We start from the raw sequence: 27,669 nt of genomic DNA, 5'->3' as shown, positions 1-27,669 counted from the left end.
CATATTGATCACAGCACCATTTTTCTAGAGGAGGCTGCACTTCATTCCATAATGCAGATTTTAAAAAAAAATGAATTAAAGTGGCAGCCAGTTGATCTGAGCTGCAGGCGGACTGCAATGCATCTGCAAGAACCTCACGAACAGAGTTCTGGTGTTCAGGGTTCAACTTTCTCGCTGCAGTCCGCAGACTGACACACGGACAGACAGACAGACAGACAGACAGACAGACAGACAGACAGACAGACAGACAGACAGACAGACGCCGACACGTTGAACTCATATTTACAAAACAGAAGCAACACTGATGTCTGCAGCCTTCTGTGAGTGATGAATGGACCGGAACAGTCGCAGCTACGTTGTGGCGTTTGAGCAGCTTTTGTTGACGGAGGGGGAGGAGGGTCTGGTGCCCAGTAATGTCATGGTGGGCTAATCCCCTCGCATGCGTAATGGGAGCTCGTGCCAAGAGCAGGGCTTCAAAACCAACCCGACATCTGCGCCACGGACGCAGTTTATTCTGACTGGAACTCGGCGCCGCATCGCCCACTGCTTTTTATCCTCTTTTTTTTACGCACAACCCGAACGCGTAGAGAGAGAGAACCATCAGAGTCCAAGCGGCTCTTTGGCACATTGAGATGTGTTCACGTGCAGCACGCGACTGGGAGCAGCTGTGAGCTTTTCGTGTTTTGTTTTTTCTTGTTTTTTCATTGCTTTTCGGACCGGTACACACTCCCTCCCCGGGACGCGCAGCGTTGATCCACCGCGCGTAAAACCCGAGCGTTGCGCGCCAAACCCCGCGGTGTTTTGGAGAGCTCGGACGTCAAGATGGAAAACTTTACAGCGGCTCCGGCGCTCAACGACACGTTGGGCTTGTGGACGGACTACAGCCTGCAGTACAAGGTGATCAGCAGCTTGCTGCTCCTCGTGATCTGCTCGCTGGGGATCGTGGGCAACGTGATGGTGGTGCTGGTGGTGCTCACCACCAAACACATGAGGACTCCGACCAACTGCTACCTGGTGAGTCTGGCGGTGGCAGACCTCATGGTGCTGACGGCGGCCGGCTTGCCGACCATCACCGACAGCCTGTTCGGGTCGTGGGTGTTCGGCCACTACGGGTGCCTGTGCATCACCTACTTCCAGTACCTCGATCAACGCGTCCTCGTGCTCCATCAGCGCCTTCACCATCGAGCGGTACATCGCCATCTGCCACCCGATTAAGGCGCAGTTCCTGTGCACGCTGTCCCGCGCCAAGAAGATCATCGTGTTCGTGTGGGCGTTCACGTCCCTGTACTGCGTGATGTGGTTCTACCTGTCGGACATCCAGCAGCTGGTGTACGACAACGTGACCATCATCGCGTGCGGCTACCGGGTGCCCCGGAAGTTCTACCTGCCGGTGTACTTCTTCGACTTCGGCGTGTTCTTCGTGCTGCCGCTGCTGCTGTCCGCGGTGCTGTACGGCCTCATCGGCCGCATCCTCTTCCTCAACCCGTTGCCCTCCGACGCCAAAGACAAGAAGAAAAAGAAGAAGAAGAACGAGCCGAGCGGCGGCCCCAACGACCAGAGGACCAGCTGCAAGAACTCCCGCCACTCCAGCTCCACCGCGACCTCGCGCCGACAGGTGCGTGCGCGAGCGATGGTCTCTAAACAAGGGAATGCACATCTGGTGATGACGCGACTGAATGCATCCAAGTGCATTTACTCTCGTTAGTGCAACTGCGGAACTCGTACTTTACTTCAAAATGTTGTTTTTTTACACAACACGTGCAAAGAAATCTGATAACAAAACATGAAGATTAAAAAGCATACTAATACTATACCAAATACTGGCTTTTAATACAATAATATAATGTATAAAAGTACGTCTCAAAGGGGCATTTGTTCTCGTCCTTTAACAGAGCAGTATTGCATAGTACACCATCTGAATCCTGTACCTCCTGCACCTGTGAATAACTAAATAAATACACAGCGTTGAAAACCTATTTATTTATGAATCAGATTGATCCCACATGAATACACCTGTCTTTAAAAAAAAGCCTCAGACAAGCTTATGCCTTTTATAATATGAATCCCCGAGATGGCGTCTCATCTCCATCACGGTTTCCTTTTTTAAAATTTTAGAGTATCAGCAGCAATCTGTAACCGAACAATATGCTTATTCCACATGAACTGTTCAAAAAAATAATTCAACTAAATGAATAATGTCTTATTTTCTTCGGTGTTTTTGATACAGATATGCAGTGATGATTGCTGGGTATTATGTACGTTGACTTTCAAATGTCACGGCTCTCGTTAATCATCTGTAGATGAAATTCAACCCAAATCTGTCAAGACTGACAAGCTGACATCTGGAAGCCAGCAGGATGTGTGTGTGTGTGTGTGTGTGTAGGTGTGTGTGTGTGTGTTTGCGCGGCGGGGGTAGTGTATGAATTTATTTAAACATGCATTCTGTGCATCCAGATGGGAACCATCTGCGTCAATGAAATGAGCATATCCGTCCATATCTGACCTGGTTGCTTTGGGCCAATAGAAACTGATTGTGACGCGTCGACTTATTGTGAGTCAGTCACTTCACTCGCCAGACGTTCCTGCAGGCATTTAGCTTGGCTTGCTAGCCATCCAGCTAGCTGGCTAGCATGGAGAAACAGTGGAGCCCAAGTGCCGCCAAGCCCCCAAACCAGCTAGAATGAGTCAAATATGACGACGGTTCCAGTAATTAAGATATTTCAACAACTGAGATTACGAGCAACTGTGGCTCAGAAGGTAGAGCGTCAACCCTGAACCGGTTGGCCCCCGGCTCCTTCAGTCCAAGTCCATGTGTCCTTGGGCAAGACACTTAACCTTACATGTGAATGATGGGTGAATGACGTGTAGTGTAAAAGTGCTGTACTAGTATACAAGTACAAGCCTTCTACCAATGGCCAGAACCTTCTCATTGTCAACTTCAAAGATTGTCTCTTTATGGATCATGAAATCACAAAAAGAAAGACGCTAGCAAACCCTTTTCTGGCCTCAACACATTGCTTCGTCCGCCATAGACCCCTCCGGGTGTTTGACTGCATGAGTTCTCATATTGATCCTTGCTGCCCAACTCCAGGTGACCAAGATGCTGGCCGTGGTGGTGATCCTGTTCGCCGCGCTCTGGATGCCGTACCGCACTCTGGTGGTGGTCAACTCCTTCCTGGACCGCGCCTACCTGGACAGCTGGTTCCTGCTCTTCTGCCGCGTCTGCGTCTACCTCAACAGCGCCGTCAACCCGGTCATCTACAACGCCATGTCGCAGAAGTTCCGCGCCGCCTTCCGCAAGATCTGCCTCTGCGGCAGGAAAGGCTCGGACAAGCCCGCCGCCTACAGCGTGGCCCTCACGTACAGCGCCGTCAAGGACACGTCCATGGTGGAGAGCGCCGACCACTTCACCACCGAGCTGGAGGAGCTCACCGTCACCGACGAGCTGCTGCCGGACCAGAAGATGATGTTCCCGGACCCCTGCGCGTACGAGAAGGTGGACTTCAGCGACGGCTGAGGTTCGTTTTTTCCAGGCCAGACGGGCGATTTCAGAAAGGGCCAATCGAGGAAGTTTGAAAATGTCACTTAATGGATGCTATTTCCTGAGTGCCTGCTGACCTTTTCAACGCCGGCCTGCTTCGACCGGACGTGTAAACACAGATTACAGCCACTGATGAGAGGCCGTAATCCCGGATCCCGGACATTGTAAAGCTGCAAACGACGACAGATAAGCGCTATCTCATCTCGGACCCGCCGACGCGATGAAGCGCGCACGAGTGAACAATCGCACGAGTGAACCAAGACGCCTTGCCCACTTCAGATACACGCGGTTGTTGCCACAATCAAACTAGAAAGTGGAAGAAAAAACGCTAACGAGTCACAGGAGCCGAATTAATTCCTCATGTTTTCCGAGTCACCGCTTTTCAGAACGGGTTGGTTTACTCAGCGTTATACAGACTTTGGGGAGGAAAAAAAAGTCTATTTTCACACAAAAAAAGCTGTTTGACATACATGTTGGAGGTCAGGGGGTTCACGTCCCGGCAAAAGGTCTCTGGATGGTTCGATTGTTCGTCGACGGGAAAAGCAAAAGTACGCAAAGTACTCTGTAATATAAATTCGAAAAAGTGCCATAAAGACGTTTATTGTGTTGTTTTAGCTCCCACTGCATCGACCTGCCTACTTCATAGTGGGTTTATAATTTATCACTAATCGCTGCAAGCCAAAAACAAGGCTTTACAGATTAGTAATGAGCCCATTGGGTCGCCAGGTGTCCTTTTGGTCGCTGTGTATATTCCGTCTCATCACATCAAACCCTGTTTTCAACACTATTCATGGCCGACATGTTTTCAGCCGTTGCCATTTAACGGCTCTAAATTGTGGGTGTGGTTACACACCTGTAACCACACCCACATGTGATGTCACAGTGCACCAACGCAGCCCAGAGTATAATTCTACATCACAGACTTTCTCAGTTTTATAAGCATTAGAACTTATAAACTCTTAATAAAATATGTTACCGCCTTCACCCTTAAACTATTTATCTTTGATTCTCGCAAATTTGGAGAAAAAATTAAGTTTGAGCAGGTGAGGTTAGGTTGTGAACCTCAATGCGTCACAATGTAAAAGACTGTATATAGTGTGACAGAGATTTAGTGTAACACAAAGAACACGTGGACATATTTCATCTATGCATCAGTGTTCAGTTGATGCAACGTGAAGTGAATGTTTCGTATCATGTGGATGTAACAAAGCTTCGCTCTTCAGCTGTGGACGGCGGCGGCGGCGGCGAGCCGGTGGACGTGGCCGGATGGACGCGTGATGAGTCGACATGCTGGAGTTGTGTCACCGCATCAGTGGCTGTTTGTGTGTCTGCCACACGGGGAATGTAATTGGGCAGCAGCAGCAGCAGAGGAAGATGGAATCAGGGGGTTTCAATGACTGCTGTATGTGGAAAATGCTGCAATTCCTGCTTAACGATTGTGCCAACACTGTAAATGCCTTGAGTATCAGTAGATTCATGCACTCGTGTGTGTTGCCTGTGTATTTAAAAAGGATTGTTATGTCATGGTAACTCCTCTGTTTGTCGAGAGACGTTTTTTCTGCATATTTTCAATGCCACGTTGTTGCCCACTCAAACTGTATAAATAGGATTTTGTGATGAACAATTTGAAAGCTGCTGCCTTGGACTTGTTGTTGTGGAGTAATGTAACGCTGTGAGTGTGTTTGATTGTCGTAATTTGTACATTGTATCATTATGTTCCGTAATAAAGTTGTTGGAGTAGATAATTTAGTTTTTTTTCTTCTTTTGGGTTCTTTTGGGACGTGAATCTTTTCTCAATTAGAAATTAAACTGATGACATGATCGTCCAAGATGTTTTAGAATGAACTGTACCTTCTGCTCGTAACATAACCACCCACACTCAGCAGGGCTTTAGTCAAAGGAGAAGAGGGAGGAAATGAATTAATGGAATTAAATGTCTTTCTTGGACATTCAGAGGATCAAAACGACTTCTAGACATGAAGGGCAAGACTTCTTTTTGGCAAACTGGAGGATAAAACTGACTCAAAGGAGTTTTTAATATAATTTATTTGAATCCCAAAAAAATTCAATGCATATTAAAATGAGACTTTGTAAAAAAAATATATTAAAACAAGTAGAAAAAAAGAGAGAACAATAACACATTCTTCCTCTTTCGAATAAAAAAATGTCCATTCAACCCTATGCTGCGACAATATTCTCATCTCTTTCAACACAAGGGACGCAGTCGTCACAATGTCTCTGGAGTGTGAATAATGTTTTAATGCCAGAGACACACACACACACACACACACACACACACACACACACACACACACACACACACACACCTTTAGCCAGATCAATGGAGGACAATGCCTCCTTTAGTTGAACTTACCTAAAACCTTAGCTTAAACTACGCTTCAACCATGGCTTCAAAGTTTGAGTTTGAGTGATAAACAGACGAGTAATGACAGGTAGCGTGTCCTCCAGGGCCTGGAGGTCTTTATGTAATTTTTTTAATTTTTGTAAAATAAATAAAATAAAAAATATTTTAATAAATTAATAATATATATTAAATAATTATAATACTGGGCGGGCCGGATTAAAACGCCCAACGGGCCGTATACGGCCGTAGTTTGCCCATCCCTTTTATTTAATTATTTTTATTTTTTGGAGTTTTGGGGTTTTTAATTAAAATTTGAGTTTATGGCGGCAGTGATAGACAGACGGGTAGCGCGTGCCAGGTTGGGTCAAACTATCGTGATATGGGAGTGGGGGGGTGGGGGGGTGGGACTGGGTTTTTATGATAATTCAATTAAATAATCTACTTAACTCAGTTTATGAACCTACACATATGTTAAATAACTATTTTGAAAGGATTTTTGTATGGATGCTAATTTTAAATATATATATTTTAAATCTCACGTACCCCCCCCCCCCCCCCCCGCCCCTCCTCCCCGTTTGAGAACCACTGTTGTAGTATGACCTTCAAAATAAAACACCTATTATCCATCTCGACGTCTCTCTTTGACTGACACTTCTCCGTTTTTAAACACAACTATAACATAAGATGTGAAACACACAACCCGGACATACACGCAGCCTCACCCGGGAGATTGCTGTCACGAGACTGACTACACTGGCGCGAAACTGCTAGCGCGCGAGTAGCATCCGTTGCTAATTATGCTAGCCACAGTTAGCTGCCTCCCGTTTCAGCACTAAAACACTTATTAAACAATCAAAACATGGCACTACTAACGTGACCGAACTCAACACAAATCTATGTATGCTTGTGGACCTAGTCTCACCTGTGAACACAACAAAGAGATATCCTCCTTCTGGATCAAAGACTGTCTCTTCAGTGCACATTACCAACTCTACTTCTTTTTTTTATCTGTGCTTTTGGGCTATATGAACTCCAATACAATATTGTGTTTGATATTGTGGGTAATGTTTGCAACGATATTGAAAGTAATAAAAATATATATTGCACATGGAATTGAAATGCACACACACACATTATAAAAAGCAGCTGTGCCACCAACACTGTTTGATTGACAGGTGATTGCAGAGCAGAAACACCACAGCAATTATCCATTGACAACAAGGACAAAATCCTTTTAAAAAAAACAACCCCTGCCGATTCCCTCTTCGAAGGATGCTCATTTACGACAGGCTGCAATTAGCAGATGGTCGGCTGGCTGCAGTCCTTGAATTAGATGAATCACAGTAATGCCCCTGTGGCAGTTAAATAACATGTCCCCCTGCTATGATCTGAAGTAGTCTGAAATCATGTGAGTCAAGTGTCAAACAGATAAGGTGCAAAGGTGGGAAGTGAAGAAGAGAACAAGAGGGAGGAAGAGCAGAGAGGAACATTGATCAGAAAGAAGCACGGAGGGAGAGTTGAGAAACTTTCCAGGTCATTAACTCTGAAATGAAAGTATTTCAGCACAATATGAAAAGGGAGGGATGAGGGATGTTCTGTGATACCGGGACTGCAATGTACGTACAGGACGGTGGGGTTAATTACAGCTCCACTGCAACACGAGAGCAGCCTCTGCGTTTCTGAATAATTACACGTGGAAGAAAAAGGTGAGTGGCTCACGTTTCCCTCCTAAACTACAGTTTTTCATATGCAGCGACAGTAATGAAACTAAACGTTGTAAAGCTCTCGGCCGAGGATTAATGATGCCGCATATTTCAAGGACCAGACGGGAAATATTCGATGCTAGTTCACTTATTGTGAAAAAGATAAAAAAAACAACAATTAATCCATCCCACTACCAAGAAGTGTGTGTGTGTGTGTGTCCATATACTTACCGTTAGCCTGTTATAGAACACACTGAGTGACATGCCGTGAATGTGCGCACTTGAGTTTATTTTGAGTCCATCATACATTCACCCTCCTGTTGCCAGAAACACTCATCACAGACACACATTCATCGTATTGTGAATTCATCCACAGCCGAAAATAGTCCACCGCAAACCTGGGGACTAAAAACTAAGTTCCCGGCATTTCTAGGGAAATATTTGTCCTTTTGAAAAGATAAAATTCCATATTTGCAGCTTTGAAGGAGACAGACTAACGCCTGGTAGGTTTCAGTGTTTTCATAAGATTCTTCGTCATGAGGAAACATGTAAATATCCACAGCCGTGTCCTTCAAAGCTGCTATGAACAATGTTTTTTTCTTCACAATGGAATAAAAGAATACAGTGTGTGTAATGTGACAGGCCCTGCTAGAAACAAACTGACGGGTATATAATACAATTCTTCAGAAGCTACAAACCTCCTCCAGCTTACAGCTCAAAGAAGTGGTTTAACATTTTGGTGAACATGCGTATTTGTCTGCTAGATGAGAGTTAGACGAGAAGATCAATATATTACATGTCTGTAGGGAAAATGTGAAGTTACTGCCAGCAGCTGGTTAGCTTAGCTTAGCATAAAGATTGGAGTGTAGGTGTGTGGGGGGATTGCTAGTTTTGTTGTGTCTAAAAGTAATAAAACAGCTACCAGCGCCTATAAACCTCACTTTCTTACACACGTGTTATGTTGTTTGTTTGATAAAAACAGAAGAGCGAAGTGCAAAATTGCCTGAAGAGGTTTTTATAGTCTTTGTACCATTTGCTTCTCTAAGCTAAGGTAATAAAAACCCATCATCTTCTCAACAAGAAAGCAAATAAACTCAAAATCCTGGGGAAATAAAACGCATCAAATCTACATTGCTTTATTACACACCTTGTGGAAGTTGACAGAAAACCATAAATCTTCTGTCATTACCGTGAAACAATATGCAATTTGAGCGCATGAAAACATTGGCAACACAAATCCGTCAGTGACAACAAGGTTGCTTTGAAGCCGTCTTATCTGCCTGGTTTTTCCCCGAGATGTTTTCCACGCCGTCGTAACATTCGCCGCCCGCAGAGAGACGAGCGCGCAGGCATGACATCCATAACACCCAATTACTCTCCCTCCATCTCCCGCCGGGGGAGGATCTCTATTCATTACCGGAGAATGTGTAATCAACTCGATAATGATTCGTCTCCACGAGCCTCCTACTGGAGAAATGTGTGGGTTTGTTTCATTTAATCATTTAAAAAAAAGGTGCCAATTAAACCTGCAGAGAAAAGTGGCTTCATCGTGAGGTTGAGCTGTAATCACAAACCAATTCTTTCAGGGCTTTTTTTTTTTACCTCGAGCCCCCGGGACGCAGAGGAAGAAGAAGAAAATAAAAGTCTGCTGCTTCTTCAGCACCACAGACAGCGACGTGGATGCATCAGTACTGGGTCCAATGATAGAGATTAGCTCGCACAAACCTCCGTCTCCGTCATATTCTGTGGCTCAATGGTTAGCATTGACGTCTTTTAATCAGAGGATCGGTGGTTCGACCCCCGTTGCTGTGTCTACGGTGTGTAAATGTGCGTCAGCTACATGTAATGTTCTGGCCCTGCGCTCTCTCTGCTGGGAGGAGATCGTATTCTTTGTTTTAAGTGACTTAAAGTTACTGTGGGGAACTTTTAACTGACCATCGGCTACGTCTATATAGTTCTTCTTAACGCTCGTCAGCCGTGTGTCACCGACCGGGTCGGATTACTCGCAAAATCAGGGGAAATTACGCAGGTTCAGCCCTGGAAAACTCCTTCAGCTCAGACTCCAGACACAGATCCGGCTTAGCCCTGACGGGCGCTGATCTTGGAGGAGCAGAGGAAGAGGAGAGGAAGAGGAGAGGAAGAGGAGAGCTCAGAAGTGACGCATTGCATATTCGGTGGTGAGAACGGGACGAGGAGCTGATGCAGAGGGAGATATGAAGCCCCTGAAGGCCCAGCTGGACGAAGCCCTGGTTCTACCTCTACCAGCCGCTCGTCATCCAGAGTGTCTGGAAAACAAAACAGTTCAAAACCCCTGAACATTTTCCCTCCAGCTGCATGTGTGCAGGTTCACAGTCCACCACGCTGCAGGTCAGGGTTCTGTTGGTTCCCAAACGCATGTGAAACCTTGTAAATGCCACGAAGAGAGGAACGACATCTCCACCAACGCACAGATAACCAGTCTCTCTCTCTCTCTCTCTCTCTCCCTCTCTCTCTCTCTGCATACCGCCTGCAGTGCTGACAAATAAATAGACTGGGATCTGCTCAGCAAGCTGCTGGAGGAGTTATGTTCTGCTTTAAAACGAGCAACAGGTGGGATACAACTCATTTGTGTGAACTAAACTATCAAACTAACCACATTCCATTGAATCAACTTCATTAAAAGTTGCATCTTTATTTCATCGAATGTCACTCGGCAACCTCTGCGAGCTGCACGTCCATCCTCCTCACATGGCGAGGACTCGGCGTGCGTTAGTTAAAGTATATCTTAGCGCAACAGGAGCCGGCCGCACGTCTCAGGAGCGATGATTTTTAATTCAGAGCTAGATCCGGTCTCCTGACCCTGAAGCCAGCGAGACTCCCTCTGAGGGACTGACATTTTCTTTTTAAACAAAAAAAAAAAAAAAAGGCCCGGCTGTCGATCCTGCGCGGCCTCTTTTAATTAAGTCCTCAAAGAGCTCTCTTTGTGGAAGGCGCGGCGGCGGCGGCGGCGACCCGACCGAGGCGACCCCGAGGGGGTTTGGGGGTTGCGGGCGGCCATCTCGCATTACTCGCTCCTCTGCCTGTCGAGATGGCTCGATACACTTGTTAGACGTCCTCGCCTCTCTGACAGGCCGCCTTTGACTAATCAAGGGCCGCTGGTGCAGCTCGTAAAAAAAAAAACAAGCGGTGGAGTCTGATCCAATTACGCAGGAGTAATTAAATAAAAACTGAGAGCAAAAATGATTTTTTTTCTTGAGCAATACAATGGCAAGGGAAAGGAGAAAAGGGGGATTACAGACAGCCTCGGGGTGGAGTGGGAGGGGGAGGGGCCGAGGACACAAAATGGAGGCTCGTCCGTCCCGATGAAGACGGTCGATTTGAAGCCAAACCGTCTTTTCACTGCAGTCGCACTGATCCTCAGTTCCTCGCTGGCTCCAGTTCACACGACGCCGGCAAATTTTCAGACTTATTCGATAAGTCGGTCGGAGGGAACGCAGGCGTCCGCTCGTTGTTGCCTGCAGCCGCACACAAACACACTCAGATACGGATCTGTGCCGCGCGCCAGCCTGTTCGCCAATCTAATCCCGCGAGGACGCTCCTGTGTCTCTTTCGCCGTTTTCCCGGGTCGCAATCAAAGAAAATAGATTTGTTTTGAAGCCGTAAAGTGGACATTTCCTCCCCCCATTAGTTTCTAATCCATTAGACTCCCCTGAATCTTTTCCTATCTCGTCTTTTGATTGGATGAGTGGTCTTCTTTGGGGGTTTTCTTAAAATGGAAATAGAAAAAGTCGCTGAAGGAAACCGGGGCATGCAGAGGAAACATTCAAAAAGTTGAAAATAGGAGCGTTCTTCTGTTATCTGTTTCTAAAAAGGCCACACGTACATTAGTTTAACATCACGGAGGATTAACGCATCAGACGCCAGCCGACGGTGTCAACAACTGGGGAGAAGCCGGGCGGCTCGTCCCCTCCAGCAACAAGATTTAAAAAAAGAAAAAAGGTACCAGACATGATGCAATCTTTAGGCCTCGCAAGATTTTAAGGCTCCAAATCCATCCGATCCGGCTGATGCGAGTGGCGCCATGTGTGAAACGTGTTTTATGGAAATTTATGGTAATGCACGATTGGCTTCGGTGGTAGAACGAGCCGAGCGGAGGGATTCCCTCGCCGCTGACCATCTGACTGAACGCCGCGCGCAGCCAGCAGACATCCGTCAAGGGGAGAAGACACGATTCACGAGCTGGAATAACGTCCCGTAGCATCGCGTGAGATTTCCTACATTTAAAAGGAGATGATGTGAAGATTTTTGAAATCATGAGAATCATTTTCTCACCCCGGACACGTTCAGCTCTAGTTTATTGATTCCTTGATCACAGACATGTTGGAACACAGATGACTTGTGGGAGGTGAAACAAAACCTCGGTCGCAGCTTCAAAATGTACACGTGACGAGAGGCGCCGATGACAGATCTTCAGCCTGGAATGGTGAACATCTACAACTCAGAGTCTAATTGTTATTGACCTTCAGAACAAAGAGGTGGGTGGCGGTCAGGGCGTACAGCCGCTCGTTGCTCGCCCTGAAGCCCAGGATGGGCTTGTCGGAGTCCAGGCTGGCCACCTGCTGCTTGGCGACCTGTCCCACCTGGCGGCCCTGCTTCCGGTTGAAGAGGACGGTCTCCACCGCCGCCGGCTGCCGGTAGATGAAGGCTCGGCGGAGGCACTCGCCCAGCGAGGCGTAGGAGAAGTCCGGGGCGCAGGTGGCGAACTTCTTGTCCCGCTTGGACGCCTGCACGTAGCCTGCGGGGAGACGGACAGGTGACGCAATGAATAGGAATCCAGCAATGTCGTCATATGGACCAAGTCAAACGCCAAGTCACACATGAAAGGCGTCACGTGTAGCGCGTGTCTTAAAGCAGTTTCTAAGTTTCAAACCTGTGTCCATGTGTTTATCACTCATTTATCTTTATTATTAAATGCCCAAAAAACACGACCAATCTTGCACCCGTCATCCATTAAAATGAGCGTCAGGGCGCTCATGTCAAAGACAAGGTGTCCGGTGTCGACTTCAGCAGCTGACGGAGAGAAAATGAATCAACAACAATGTTTAGAATTGATTCATTTCCTGGTTCCGGCTCCTCAGACGTGAGGATTCGTGGATTATTTCTCCGTTTCATGTCGGTGTAAGTTCTGGGTTTTCGACCTCACCTTCGGGCTCTGGATAATCAAACCGAATCAAATCAAATCTCATCTCCGCGCCCCACTAGAGGGTTGCGCCCCACAGTTTGAGAACCACCGGTCTAAACACATCAGTCAGCGTCTGTCACCAGTCAAGCTTTTAAATCACGCAGACCTCATCGAACGGTTTACATGCGGCGCAGAAGACGACAGAAGATGGCCGCACGCGGACGCTAACACAGATGCTAACACAGACGCTAACACAGATGCTAACGCTGCAGGCTTTTCCATCATTTGTCCATGAGGTGTGACAGTGTTCCCGCTGCGGGCCGTTGCTGCGGCCGCACAGCGTGGACGGTGTTCGGGTGGAGCGCTCACCGAGGGCGTTGAAGGTGGCGACGTGCTCCCACATGTCGCCGGGCCGGTCGGGCCGAGGCCGCCACACCAGAGCGTCCACGTCGTGCCGGAGGCAGAAGCACGGCATGTCGGAGGGGTCCACGTCCACGGTGAACAGGTACTGGTTGCTGCCGAGGTTCACCTGCAGACACGGACACGCCCACACGTCAGAGAGCAGATGTCACATCATGGAGGGAAGGAGCAACGCTGTCATGAGGAGCTGTATCTATTTATTCATTTCCTTCACACCCACGTGTTTTCCTTACTTTCTGTCTTTCTGGTTTGTTTGCTTCTTCCTTCCTTCCTTCCTTCCGTATTTGTTTATTTCTTTCTTTCTCTCATTACTACTTTTCCTTCTTCCATCCTTCCTTTTGTCTTTGTTTGATTCTTTCCTTCCTTGTCCACCTTTCCTTCTTCCTTCCTTCCGTATTTGTTTATTTCTTTCTTTCTCTAACTACTACCTTTCCTTCTTCCTTCCTTCCTGTATTCTTTCTTTCGTTGCTTTCCTTCTTCCATCCTCCCTTCTGTCTTTGATTGATTCTTTCCTTTCTTTCTTGTCCACTTTTCCTTCCTCCATCCTTTTTTCCTTTCTTCTTTCTGTCTTTGTTTACTTCCCTTTTTTCTTCAATATGTTTTCTCCTTCCTTACTACTCTCCTTCCCTCCCTTCCTTCCTTCCTGTCCTTCTGTTTGGTTCCTTCCTTGCTCCCTCCCTCCTTTCGTTTAAATACATTTCATTCTCCGTGTGTGATATCCACATCTTTCCTTCCTCCGTTCTTTTTTCCTTCTGTCTTTGTTTGTTTCCTTCCCTTTTTTCTACAGTATTTTTTCTCTCTCTCTCTCTCTCTCTCTCTCTCTCTCTCTCTCTCTCTCTCTCTCTCTCTCTCTCTCTCTCTCTCTCTCTCTCTCTCTCTCTCTCTCTCTCTCTCTCTCTCTCTCTCTCCCTCCTTCCCTCTCTCTCTCTCTCTTCCTGTCCTTCTGTTTGTTTCAGATGTTGAACTTCAGCGTTGGTTCACTACGAGGTGAAAGACTGTATCGAGCAGTTTGTGTAACAGCCATGAAAGTCCACGTAGTCGCCCAACATTCACTCCACTCTGATGGATGTGCTTGACGTAATTGTGCTTGTGTGTGTGTGTGTGTGTGTGTGTTTATGCATGTGTGTGTGTGTGTGTGTGTGTGTGCGCGCTTCGAAGCTATTCGACTTCAATTGCCGGGTCGTAATCGCTCCTCGACATCTGACGGCTCGCACCGATCCCTCACTGGGAGTCGACCCGCATCCTGTGAATACGTGTCAGCCCTCGCTGTCCCCCCCGACGCCACACACACACACACACACACACACACACACACACACACACACACACACACACACACACACACACACACTTGACAGGCATTGAAAGCTCAGCATAAAGCAGCTCGTACGTCGCTGGCTGATGGCCGTGTGCAGCGAGGAGCCTTCTCGAGCGAGCCGTCGGTCTAAAAAACTCATTTTCTCGTCACTTCGACTTCGACAGCGCCTGCGTGACGGTAAACCGCTCAGGTTCCCGACTTGTGAGACATAAAAAGAAACAAATAAGTGCACTGTTGACGTCAATCAGGAGCCTGAGTGTGTGCAATGATTAGTTGATCCTCTCTGCACTGGGAGACGTTAATCAATGGGAGCAATCAGCTTATGTAAAAAATGATGCACGGCTCAACATCTGCAACCGCAGCAGGATGAATGAAGCTGGATTGTTTTTCATGTGTGCCGCTCAGAGCATTGATTAAAAAAAGAGAGTCAACGGCAACACGTCCCTCAAGAAACAATCTCCCAGTTAATGGATCCGTCAATCAACAAAAAATGCAATTAGTTTGATTATCAAATGAATCCTGATTCCACGCGTCTCAAACCGGAATATTCACGGTGGAAACAGAAGAAGTCTCGTATGATATTAAAATGAAGCTTCTGGTTTTGGGACTGTTGTTGAATCCACTTCTGTGGACGTCCATGAGTCCGTGAAACAGCGTCGGACTCATCGGCCTCCGATGGAAAGAAACGACGTGATGGTATGAACGAGCTGGAGATAATCTCGTTAAATCTCAGTCAATATCTAACACTGAGACATAATCACATCTCCGTCTCCGACTCACATTGATATGGACGCCGCTCGCCGGCGTGGGCGTGTCCTCCAGTTATTGTTTGGTAAAGGATATGCGAGAACTTGTGGCAGCAGCATTAAGCAGATCTAAACAGATCCAGACGCTCAAACACACTTCTTTTGCTTTCTTTCTCCGCCTCGAAAGACGTTTCACAGCAACGTAACGCTGGAAACTCTTCGCTCTGACAATCTGGTGCTCGCTCACGGTTTCCTAAAAAAGAAATTAATCCATGTATGAAGCTTTTATCTCGTTATTTTAGAGCAAACCCTTTTCTCAACGGGCCGATCAGAAGAAACTAAACCTGAATGAAACCTAACCTGAGTCCAAAAAAAGAGCTGAACATAAAAGAAACTTCTCTCCTGCTTTTGTTTCTGTCACAAAGCCGTGGAGGAAACAAAGCATCGCATTAAACTCTCGAATTCAAGAGTCTAAATTCATGCTAATTCCTGTTACCTGTGAAACCCAGATATGCTATTGAATACGAATAAATTAAAAAAATACAGCTGGATTAGTCAGATTTGACGACTCGGCCTCAGAGAAACCCCCTCAGGTGTTTCCTCCGACAGACTGTTAAACGTCTTCGACGCCTCCGACGGCAGGAACCATGAAAAGCTTCTGTTGAATGATCCTTTCTTGTGGTCAGGGGGTTTCTAGACGTCATGTTCGGCCTGCAGGAAATGAGAGGTTGGCACTAAAAGGCGACTGTATCTGTCAACAGAGGCCAGATGTCTGGAATAACAGCTGAAATGCCAACTCTCTGCCTCCGTCGCCTCCGTCTTGTTCCTGTCAGGCTGCCGCTCGCTCGCCGTCACAGCCAGAGGATCGATCCTCGTTTATTTGAGCTTCTCCTGAACAAATATCACGCAGGCTTGGCACCAGATTGTTAATACGGAGGCAATTACTTCCCCTCGCCCGCTTGGTATTGCTCGGATACCACATTTCATTCGTGTCGCAACAAAAAAAAAACAACAACATTATTTCAACGCATCGATCCGTCTTTTAGAAAAAGGGTTGAAGTCACGTCAGCGTCACCGATTCAGAGACACAGCGGAGATTCACAAATACGATGTTGTAGTTGTTGTTTTATCAGGATGAGAGTTTACACCAAAGTTCATGCAAACAATATTAAAGGTTATAATATTTCATAAAAAAAGAAGATAATTATTCATCATTTTTATGTTACAGCAAGTAAAGGTGGAACAATTTGAACTACAATTTTATTTTTTATGTTTTTATGTTTTATGTTATTTTATATATTTTTATTTTTTATGTTATTTTATGTTTTTATTTTATTTTATTTTATATGTTATTTTCTATGTTTTTATTTTTTAGGTTTTTGTTTCTTATGATCTATTGTGCAGTTCTTGTTATTTCTTTGGTTTGGTTGTGTTAAAAGCTTCTATGGTCTTTTATGTTTGCCGCCATTTGTGTCGTATTTATCTGTTTGCACTTTGTAAACTCTGTTTTTAAAAGTGCTCTATAAATAAAGTTATTATTATTACTTACTATACTTAATAACTAGGCTATATACGTTCATAGTTTAGTTTATTTATTTAGATTTTAAATTAAATTAAAGGCAAAGTAGCCTCACTTGGAAGTGATATAGTGAAATAAAAGTAGTGAAGTAAAAGTACAATCTTTCTCCCTGAGATGTGGCGGCAGTATAACGTAAAGGAGGCAGCAAGTACTTCAATATTGTACTCGAGTAAATGTACTTGGCTCCATCCCACCACCGCTGGAACCAGAGCACAGCGCTCTTCATCGATCGAGCCTCTAAACTTTAAAACCATATTCATGCATTTCACTTTAAAGTACACACATTTCTTGGGAGATCCTGACATGTAAATCCCTGGATTGGCTTGAAATATTCAAAGAAAATGTATATTTGCAACACGTGGCGCTCACACACATCATGTCATGGACTACCTGCATTCTCAACATACATCTTGATTATTTTCGTAGGAAAACTGTAATTTTCTCAAAGGTTCCTAACCCTTGTTTTTAAAGGAAAGCGTCAAAGCCTCCACTAAACACACAGATGTCCAGATACCATCCGCTGCTAAAAGGTATTAAGAGATGCGAGTAGCGGATATGACTCAGGCTCCCTCTGGGGAACGCACATAAAGAAAACATTCTCCGTCTTTTCCACTGGAATCGCAACTAAAGAGAGAGGCGCGTTCACAAAGGCTCTGTATGAAATGATAGAAAAATAATACAAAGGTCAGCGTGTGTCCTGGTGGGCAGGAGAGCGACTGAGGCATTAAGGCGGATACAATGAGGGAGGGAAGCGGTGAATAGAAAAAGGTAAGGCTCCCTGGATGAGACACGGATAAACACACACACACACACACACACACACACGCCATCAAAAAGGCTGATGGTCCATGTCTCCTCTCCGTCTCATTTCATGGCAGCGGCTCGCCCGGCTGCACCGTCCGCAGAGTGAATGGAGGGAGCGACATTGTGTTCACATCCGCCCCCTTCACTTCATCCCGGCAGAAACAGCGATGCTCAGCACGCATTAGCCTTTCAGCGCAGAGAGAAAGGGTTCATTTCATCTTCTCCAATGGAGGAATTCTTAACCGCGAATGGTTTTTGTGCAAATGAAACGAGAGAGAAAGAGAGAGAGAGTCATTAGGGACGGACGCATACGCTGATGTGCACATTTGAATAGAGCGTATCTGCTTTGCCGAAAAGAAAAAACAATGATAAAAAGCTCTTGCTCATGCTCATTATTGCAGGTTTCTATGGCGCTAGCACAGCACCTTAAGTATCCACAAACACATGTGAAGTTACGTAACTCTGCATCTGTACTTCCGCACCTTCCATCTGCAGCTCGTGGAGTCGCGTCCACGAGCTGCAGAGGACGAGCTGCTTGAAGTCTCGTTACACTCAGAGCTCCAAGAGACGAGAGAACGGCCACGAGCAGAGATACGAGATCACGCCATGAGGGCCGGAGGAAAGATGATGATGTCATCACCAAGCTGCGGCTGTTGCCATGGTAATCAACATCCAAATCAGGATTCAAATACAAAAGTATTTTTATATATATATATATATATATATATATATATATATATATATATATATATATATATATATATATATATATATATATGGTTTATGCCAGAAATCCCAAATAGTATGTGTTTATGTATGTGTGTGCATGCATGTTTATGTGTATGTTTTTTATAATGTGTATGTGTGTGTGTGTGTGCATGTATGTATTTGTGTGTGTACGTGTGTGTGCGTGTGTATATGTGTGTGTATATGTGTGTGTGGGTATGTATATGTGTGTGTGTGTGTGTGTGTGTATATATGTGTGTGAATATGTGTGTATATGTGTGTGTGCGTGTGTATATGTGTGTGTATATGTGTGTGTGGGTATGTATATGTGTGTGTGTGTGTATATATGTGTGTGAATATGTGTGTATATGTGTGTGTGCGTGTGTATATGTGTGTGTGCGTGTATATATGTGTGTGTGTGCGTGTGTGTATATGTGTGTGTGCGTGTATATATGTGTGTGTGTGCGTGTGTGTATATGTGTGTGTGCGTGTGTATATGTGTGTGTCTATGTATATGTGCGTGTGTGTGTGTATATATGTGTGTGTGTGTGTGTGTCTATGTGCGTGTGTGTGTGTGTATATGTGTGTGTATATGTGTGTGTGTGTGTGTGTGTGTGCGCGTGTGTCTATGTGTGTGTGTGTGTGTGTATATGTGTGTGTATATATGTGTGTGTGTATATGTGTGTGTGCGTGTGTATATGTGTGTGTGCGTGTGTATATGTGTGTGTATATGTGTATGTGTGCGTGTGTATATGTGTGTGTATATGTGTGTGTGTGTGTGTGTATATATGTGTGTGTGTGTCCTCCTCCACCGTTAGACAATGATAGAAAACCAAAGCAAAAGAAGTGAAGAACGACCGAGGCTTCGACAGCTCGTCCTCGGCAGCAGAGATGTTTTTCCTCACAACCGTCCAGGAGAGACACACAACCTCCCTGCAGCTGCACGCTGTCTGACAGACGGACACAGTCCATCAGTTCTCGTCCACCGCGCGACAACAAGAGCACAAGCGTGTTCTGGAGGCCAGGCCGGTCCTCACAGAGCCTCTTCTTCTGCCTCCGACTGACGCGTTTACCTTCAGCGTGGACGACGCTCATCCTCGTTACCTGACGTCTCTTTCGCAGTAGAAAAACAAATAAAAAACACTAGATTTTAAAGTGTAAGCAGCTGTTTTTAACCCCATGTTTCCTCATCCGCTGTGAGCTTGTTTTCTCCGAGCTGAAATGGATCTCATGGTCTTCAGGAGCGACTGCAACATGCGACGCTTCTTTGTCCCCTTGGGACAATAATGGATGTGAAAGGACAACTTCTCCTCGCGCTTTATGGATGGATGGTCAAGAAAAAGCTGCCATCTCCATCAACAATCCCTTTTTTTTTTTTTAAAGAAAAAGCCTCCCAGTGCTTCAAACAAGTTGAAAAAGGACAAAAAAATAATACAATTTGTTTTTTTACCGAGCAGCATTTCAGATGTAACGTCTGCAAAGCTCCTTCGTAGCACAGCTCCGACTGAAGGCCACCGCTGTACGGGCTGAATGCCGGCACAGCCCTCGTCTCATAATGGAAACAACAAGTCCTCCATCTGCGGCCTTGAGGAAACGTCCATTTCTTACATCCTGAAAACCCATTCAGAGCTCAAGCCATGCAATAGCTTTCGGTTTTTCTTCAGACGGTACGAGCTGTTTGAGCCGCGCGGGCAGCTTCTGCTCGGCCGTCCATCACCTCTGCAATAGCAGACTGGAATAGCTCAGTACAAAAAAAAAAAGTGCATTGGATTGGATTGTCATGAAATTTGGGGCGGAGACTCGTGTTCCCCTGAGAATCAGTTCTAAAAAACTATAGTGATCCCTTTAGTGAAGTGTCTAGTGCCGTCATCAGGTGGCAGGTCAGGATCTTCATGCGAATTTGTGATCAATGAAGTATCATCTCATATGAAATACTTATAAAAACTCCCAACAGATTGTGTTTTCATTGACTAATGCAGATGTTTAGCACGCAGAGCAGCCGATGGCCGATATGAATAAATACATACAACGCTGATATCACATCAGGATTGAGTCTCTGTGTCTCACGAGCCACCTGCAGACTGCTCTTGCATCGTCAACTGGTTTAAAAGCAGCGACGAGACTTCATATAAAGCCACGAAACTGAAAAAAAAGGGAGGTGAAGATGCACAGCCCCGTCTCCACCGATGGAGCCGAGAAGTCAAGTTCTTGTTAACTTTTTACAGAGGCGCAGAAAAAGGAAGCGCCGTGACTAGAAAACAGCCTTTTCACCCTGCGGCCTTCTGGCAAGACACACAAAAAGCCTCCTCGGCCTTCAGAGCAGCTTCTTGTATCCTAAATTCCTCCTCCGCCATATAACGCACTTTTGCTTTTTGTGTCTTTTTTTATGGAGCGAACTTGAAGTACAAACTGCATTCCTGTTGCACAACCCTGTTGTACAGTTAAATGTGACCTTTAACTTTCAAAAAAACAAAAGGTAACAACCTTCACCCCGGGGCTCCCGTTAGCTTTTTCTCACGTGACAAGCAGCTCCTTTGAGTTTTGGCTCTTGCTGGGAACACGTGACATGCTAAGCTCGCTGCCAGGTGACATGTTGTACCCTGACGACTCACAATGAGCATTTATGAAACATAGAAGTCGGCTACGAAGCTCCGGCTTCTTGCTATTCGGGTCACGAGGAGCGGGTTGGAAATGAAGCGCGTGTGCCGCCACCGCTTCTTCTTCTTCTTCTTCTTCTTCTTCTTCTCCTTCTACTTCTCCTTCTCCTCCTCCTCCTCCTCCTCCTCCTCCTTCTTCTTCTTCTTCTTCTTCTTCTTCTTCTTCTTCTTCTTCTTCTTCTCCTTCTACTTCTCCTTCTCCTCCTCCTGCTCCTCCTCCTGCTCCTCCTCCTGCTCCTCTTCTTCTTCTCCTCCTCCTTCTCCTCCTCCTCCTCCTTCTCCTCCTCCTCCTCCTCCTCCTCCTCCTCCTCCTTCTTCTTCTTCTTCTTCTTCTTCTTCTTCTTCTTCTTCTTCTTCTTCTTCTTCTTCTTCTTCTTCTTCTTCTTCCTCTTCTTCTTCTTCTTCTTCTTCTTCTTCCTCCCCGTGGCCTTTGTGGAGCTCTCTGGTCAAGTGGCTTGTTAAAAAGGAAAAAGCGAGGCCGAGATGGCTCGCTCGCCGAGGGGCGGAGGGCTGAATGAGTACGTGCTCTTATGAAGGCGGCGAGCATCAGCCGACGGTCCACTTGAGGGGAATGAAGGATGGAAAGAGGCGGTGGAGGGAGGGGGGGGGGGGGGGTAGAGAGAGGCGACGAATATGAAGGCTCGAAAAAAAAAAAAAAAGGATGGGAGCGTCAGAGTGTTCGCTTGTGAAGGAGAGCGATGTTAACTCACCACCAGAGTGGGCTCCAGGGATTCTCCGTCAAAGTGTGTGAGACTAGAGCCGTCCTCTGGGAACCCGTCACAGTCCTCCAGCTCCTGAGAGTTACAAGGGGGCTTGTCCCCGTCAGGGTTGCCAGTCTGGATTTAGAAAGGAGGGAACAGGAAAACAAGACAAGAGGCCATGGTTACACTTGCTTTGCATTCATTAACATGTAAAAAGAGCTCCATTTGCACGAGGGGGGCCTGGAGTGGACCCAGATGATACTGATGAAGGGCTGAAACGTCTCTCCACAATATCACACGCAGACACCAAAGACCTCGAGGAACACCGGAGAACAATGCATGCTGGGATTTGGTTTTAAAAACACATTTAACGTTTCTGCAAGAGTCGCAGCGCTCCGGTTCTGGGAAGCGCTCAGAAAGCTTTTCCATTGTCACACACATGTCAGACACCTCGGGCATGAAGTGACGCCCGAGGTGTCCGGCATGTGGTGGTTGTGTATGCGTTTGTACTGCCGTGTCGCTTGCGAGTGGCTTCATCATTTCAAGTGTTGATTGTAAAACGTTATTCTCACGACGGGTCATTTCACACATTGAGGTCAAGTATCAACAGGGACTGACATCATCACACATGAATACAAAGACTTTGCAGGCAAACGCAATTCTGAGACTCTTTGGAGCTTCTGTGCCGAATCTGATCTAATTAAATGCATGATTTTCAGAATAAGGGAAAATAACACGTTTAAATTGCTTGTTTTTGTGGACACTTCGGTGGAGGGAGCCTCCACGGCTTCTTGAGCGAAGAGGTCAAGGAGCTCCTTCAAAAGAAAAGTCCAAACTTTAGCCGAACTTTGGAGCGTCAACCAGCCCGATTACTGACGAGCGAGCCGGAACCAATGACGTTATTGTGTTTTCTAGTTCAGCTCCAGCTGGAAAGAGCTGAGACGCAGGATGCCGAGTTTTTACAAAATGGACTCCATCACAATACATATTGATATCGTGGAATACAATTAAATAAAACATGGATAGTGGAAAATGTGCATTTTATCTATAACTAAAGACATTTTCCAAAAATAATTAAGTAAATGTATACTAGCGAATTGGTAGACTTCCAACTAATGTATTTTACTCAACTGCTTTTGTAATCTAGAGAGTATTTTGATGATGCAAAATGTGAAATGTATCTCCAAGCGTGCAAAGAATATAGTTACTAATAATAGATGGATAGCTAAAACATATTTATTTAGGTTTAAATTAAAGTTCTTAGCCCCTAAAATACATCAAGTACTCAATGGATCTAAATTACCAACCAATAAAGCTTCATGCTACATGTCATAGTTGCTTTTAAATTATAAAATATTATGAAATATAATGAATAAAATGTCTAGTCCCTTTTGTTGTGTTTGTCTTTGAGTCTCTGCAGAAATACTGACACATTGTTTTCACCATCTGTCACAATAAATGGGTTTTAATGAGCGCGTGGATGAACGCTCAACGCAAAACGGCCTCTTTTGCACACAAAACAGCTCATTTAACGTCACTCAGGAGCCTACCAGGTCTTCAGAGGTGAGGAAGGTCAGTCTCTCGTGGATGAGGGCGGCTTGCTCGTCGCTCACCACGTACTCGCCTCTCTTGTCGCCCGTCACCAGCTCGGCCCACAGCGGGCCCTCGCCGCGCTTCTGCAGGGTGACCTCCAGGCTGAGGACACAAACAACAACGGGGGCCACTTTTCATTCAAAGTGCTGACGATCAGACGGTCATATATATGGAAATGGTGACGCTGGAGTTCGCCGGAAGCTCTCGTGACTTCTGTAACACTTTCGGAAATCGCCTGAGAGCGTGGTCTTTATGAAACGATGTGAACGACGCAATCAACCAGTAGACAGCCAATCGGGAGCCGTGGAGGAGGCAGAAAACGCAGCAGAGCTCGAGGAGTTGTTCAGGCTGACGGGTCTGTGGCTGGAAGTGTTTCACGCTGCAGAAAACAGAACCGAAAGAGTCCAAAAACACCGCAGAAGTCCTTCAAACCAGTCGTGACACATCACAATAACGTGCTCGCAGCCTCGGCGTGAGAAGAGGGAGGTTCTCACGGACAAGTCCTCGTTCAGGTGTGTTTCTACGATCAGCCCGTCCATTCTTTCCGGGGCGACTGCGTCTCAGTGGTTAGCGCGCCCGTGTTTCAATCAGGAGGCTCGGCGGTGGTTCAAACCCCGGCTCCGCTCGTCCACAGTGGTCGAGTCCTTGAGCGAGACACTAAACTCTGGATGTAATGTACTTCTAGAAGTTGTTTTTTAAGCAGAAATGCCAAATAATGTGACCGTGCTGGGTTCAAAAATGTGAAAAGTTGCTGCTTTTCAATTAAAACATTGGTGTTTTGGACAATTCAGACATTTAATGGAGTCCCAGTGAGCTCAAGGACGTTGTGAAGGAGAAAATAATCGTCAGATTACTGTTATGAAAATATATTACTCTTTTTTTTTTTTTTTTACAAAATCACATACAGTAATATTGTCCGGGACGTCCTTTAATTGTTTTATCGCCACGCTACACAAATCTAATGAAAGTAGCCAGCGATGGCGGTTTCTACGTGGCCAACTCGGTGAATTGGCTCTCGTTTACATTAAATACCGTCGACACAAACATGTCGCATCTCACGCTGCTCATCGGCTGCAGCTGTGCAGTCTGAATAATGTCGTTATGAATGAAATCGATACAACTGGTGAAACACAACCCGCTAATTGTTTTCACTAAACGACGGTAATGAAGCTGCGTCTTTCTGGATTCATTATGAACCAATTAGAATAAAACCTGAGAACGTTTTCTTGTCCTTCATGTTTTTATAGGATGTGTTTGCATGTGTGTGTTCTCCCCCAAAGCAAAGCCTTCGCAGTATATTCACTAATAGTGCAGCACTTGCAGTTCTTTGCATTGAGTGGAGCTTAATGAGCTGCTGTGTGTTTTCTGAGACTGAATGTGCAGCAGTGCATTGTGGTCCGCTGAACGGGGCGGGATGCGCCGTCCTCACTGCAGCACAAGAGCAAACGACTAGACGGGAAATGAGAAAAATCTGAACACAAATTAAGTAATAATTACTTAAATGTATCCGAGTTAATTGTATATTTTAGCCTGATAAAGATTTATAATAATTTAACTGAAATAATTGTGTAGTTTTACTTATGTGTTTAGAAAAGTGCCATAGAAATGCAGTTTATTTCTGCCGTTATGGAAACTAATAAGGCTTGGAACTATTTATTTTTTTTAATTTAGGGCTTGACATCACATTTTTACCAGGATTGAATCCTTAACCAAAGTTCTTTGGTTCAGCCTTCAGCATTTGCACGATGTAAACAGCTCAAAAGGAAGGTTACGATAGTGTAACCCCGGCTACAGGCGGAGCCCTCGACTGGACTTTATGGATGATAATCTGCAATGATGAACGTTTAATGTGTGAACCTCAGATTGTACTGAAATGACTTTGGGCTGCAGCCTCAACCCAAGAACGACAACCTTCAAATGTAAATATCATTCATAATCTTTGTCGCTGCTGGATGTGTAGAGACCGGCTCTCAGGAAGAGACACAAAGAGAAGCTTCTGAATTCAGCTGCTGACTAGAGAGACGCAGCGTGAAGCTCGCTGCCGGTTTACAAAGAGCCGAATGATTAGCATGAACAACACAACAACACAAACAATGTGTTTACAATGTAGGAAGACATCTGAATGCACACACACGCACACACACACAGACACATACACACACACACACGCACACACATTAAGACACATACACGTACACACACACACAAACACGCACATACACATGCATGCACGTGTATGTGCACACACACGTACACAAACGCACTAAAACACACGCGCACGTACACAAACGCACTAAAACACACGCGCACACACAAACACATAAACAAACACACACACTCTCTCCCTCTCACATTCACACACGCGCACACACTTAAACACATACACGTGCACACACACACACACAAACACACATACTTAAACACACACACATACACATAAAGACACCCATAAACAAACACTCTCCCACATTTTCTCTCTCTCAGACACACATCACACACACACACACTCTTTCCCTCTCACACACGCATACACACACACACACACACACACACACACACACACACACACACCCTATTGTATTGCTACCATAACGTCCTTCATGCGTTTGGTAAACAGTCAACATCCAGTAAGAACGTGTGATTGTCTGAATTGTTCACACACGCATAGACACACACACAAACTTCAGGGAGCATCGAGACTCACACACACACACACACACACACACAGGGAGAGGAAAAGGGCCACCGGGTGGAATCATCACCCACAAAGCGCTGAACGTCAGAACAATACGTCTTTGATGCGCTGCAGCGATGAGCTTTTATCTGAATAAAAAACATGAATACAAGCGTTGCTGGATGCAACATGTCCGCCTCACAGTTCCTTCTGAACAACATTATTTTTATCTTTATCTTTCTGCACACGAGTAACAGACGCAGGCATACTCTCTCACACACACTCACTCCCTCACACATACTCCCACAGACACACACAGAAGCCTTTCACCGTATCGAGGATGATCCGATATCTAACAAACAGACTATGTAACATGTTTTTACAGTGAATGGAGCTTTTAAAGGACTCTTATTGAAGGAAACAGGAAACGTGGCTTTCCACTCTCCGATTTCTGATTCATCTTTTTCAGATGAAAGGTCTTAAAGTGGAGGATGTGACTCAACTCATAGTGACGACTGGATTAATAGATCCGATGCTCGTGAAAGGTACCCCGGCTTTTTTGTTGTTTTTCCTCTGACATCCACTGAATCCCAGTGGATGTCATTTTAAAAGTAATAACACAAAAAAAGGAGCTGCTCAACCAGGACAGCGTGTCCTCGTGAATCGAGTGTTCAGCGCTGCACGCTGAGAAGGTAGTGTCGTCGGAAATGCGGAATTTTGATTCATTTTGAACATTTGAGACTTCTATACAACCAGAGGAGTCGCCCCCTCGTGGTCAGGAGAGAGAATGCAGCTTTTAACACATGAAGCATAGACTTCTATACAACCAGAGGAGCCACCCCCTGCTGGTCAGGAGAGAAAATGCAGCTTTAACACATGAAGCATAGACTTCTATACAACCAGAGGAGTTGCCCCCTGGTGGTCAGGAGAGAGAATGCAGCTTTAACACATGACGCATAGACTTCTATACAACCAGAGGAGTCGCCCCCTGGTGTTCAGGAGAGAGAATGCAGCTTTAACACATGAAGCATAGACTTCTATACAACCAGAGGAGTTGCCCCCTGGTGGTCAGGAGAGAGAATGCAGCTTTAACAAATGAAGCATAGACTTCTATACAACCAGAGGCCCCTCCCCTTGCCTTTCCCCAGTGGATTCCCAGTTCCAGGCGAGTTAACACTTCACCAACGATTCAGTGTGCGAAGCTTCTTGAAGCGCTGTGGGTCTGACTCGTTACCTGGGACCAATTTGCAGAGAGAGAGACACCGCGGGGTCACTGTGACCAGGGTCACACACACACACACGCACACGGTAGCAATTTACAGAAGGGTTGTGTTGCTCAGTGTGAAACTACATCCCACACCTTGTGATTCAGAATGGGGAAAAAAATAAATAGAAAATCGTGAAATTATTAGCTCCTGAAAAAGCAGCTGAATCCTTTTCCAATGTAATCTGTGGGGCGATGAGGTAATCGACCCCGCTCGTTACTTTTCAATCAAAAACAAACAATCATGCACGCTCACATTTACACCCACGAGCAATTTTAGGTGTCAATTGAGCTGAGCTGCATGTCTTTGAACAGCCACCACCGCATCGCCGTGCAGCCGTCTGCAGCCTCAATTCAGCTTGAAACTGCAGATAAACAAATACATTAAGCTGGTGAGCAGGTGGACAGGGGAGAGAA

The 27,669-nt window shown here is 45.7% G+C and overlaps 2 protein-coding genes across 2 annotated transcripts in view; one reads left to right on the top strand and one right to left on the bottom strand.

Annotated features, from left to right (window-relative positions):
- The first annotated feature begins 305 nt into the window (after window positions 1-305).
- On the top strand, window positions 306-5,255 carry trhrb (thyrotropin-releasing hormone receptor b). Its single transcript, XM_068576377.1, is given in 3 exon segments — window positions 306-1,142; window positions 1,144-1,615; window positions 3,092-5,255. Coding segments are annotated over 3 exon segments (1,218 nt in total). The 5' UTR covers window positions 306-822; the 3' UTR covers window positions 3,518-5,255.
- A 6,671-nt stretch (window positions 5,256-11,926) lies between these two features.
- The window catches only part of nudcd1 (NudC domain containing 1), a 29,634-nt gene continuing 13,891 nt past the window's right edge, over window positions 11,927-27,669 (bottom strand). Inside the window, exons 7-10 of the mRNA XM_068575756.1 lie at window positions 23,272-23,416; window positions 21,731-21,856; window positions 13,140-13,299; window positions 11,927-12,383 (exon numbers count right to left, since the gene is read on the bottom strand). Coding sequence (XP_068431857.1) covers window positions 12,094-12,383; window positions 13,140-13,299; window positions 21,731-21,856; window positions 23,272-23,416 — 721 coding nt within the window. The 3' untranslated portion in view covers window positions 11,927-12,093. The remainder of the gene's footprint in view (window positions 12,384-13,139; window positions 13,300-21,730; window positions 21,857-23,271; window positions 23,417-27,669) is intronic.

This window comes from Clinocottus analis, unplaced genomic scaffold (assembly GCF_023055335.1).
Source record: "Clinocottus analis isolate CAN_PGR_092001 unplaced genomic scaffold, fCliAna1.0.p SCAF_14, whole genome shotgun sequence".
In the NCBI taxonomy this organism is placed as follows: domain Eukaryota; kingdom Metazoa; phylum Chordata; class Actinopteri; order Perciformes; family Cottidae; genus Clinocottus; species Clinocottus analis.
The sequence above is the reverse complement of the archived record's forward strand: the minus strand, read 5'-3'. Positions and strand labels throughout refer to the sequence as shown.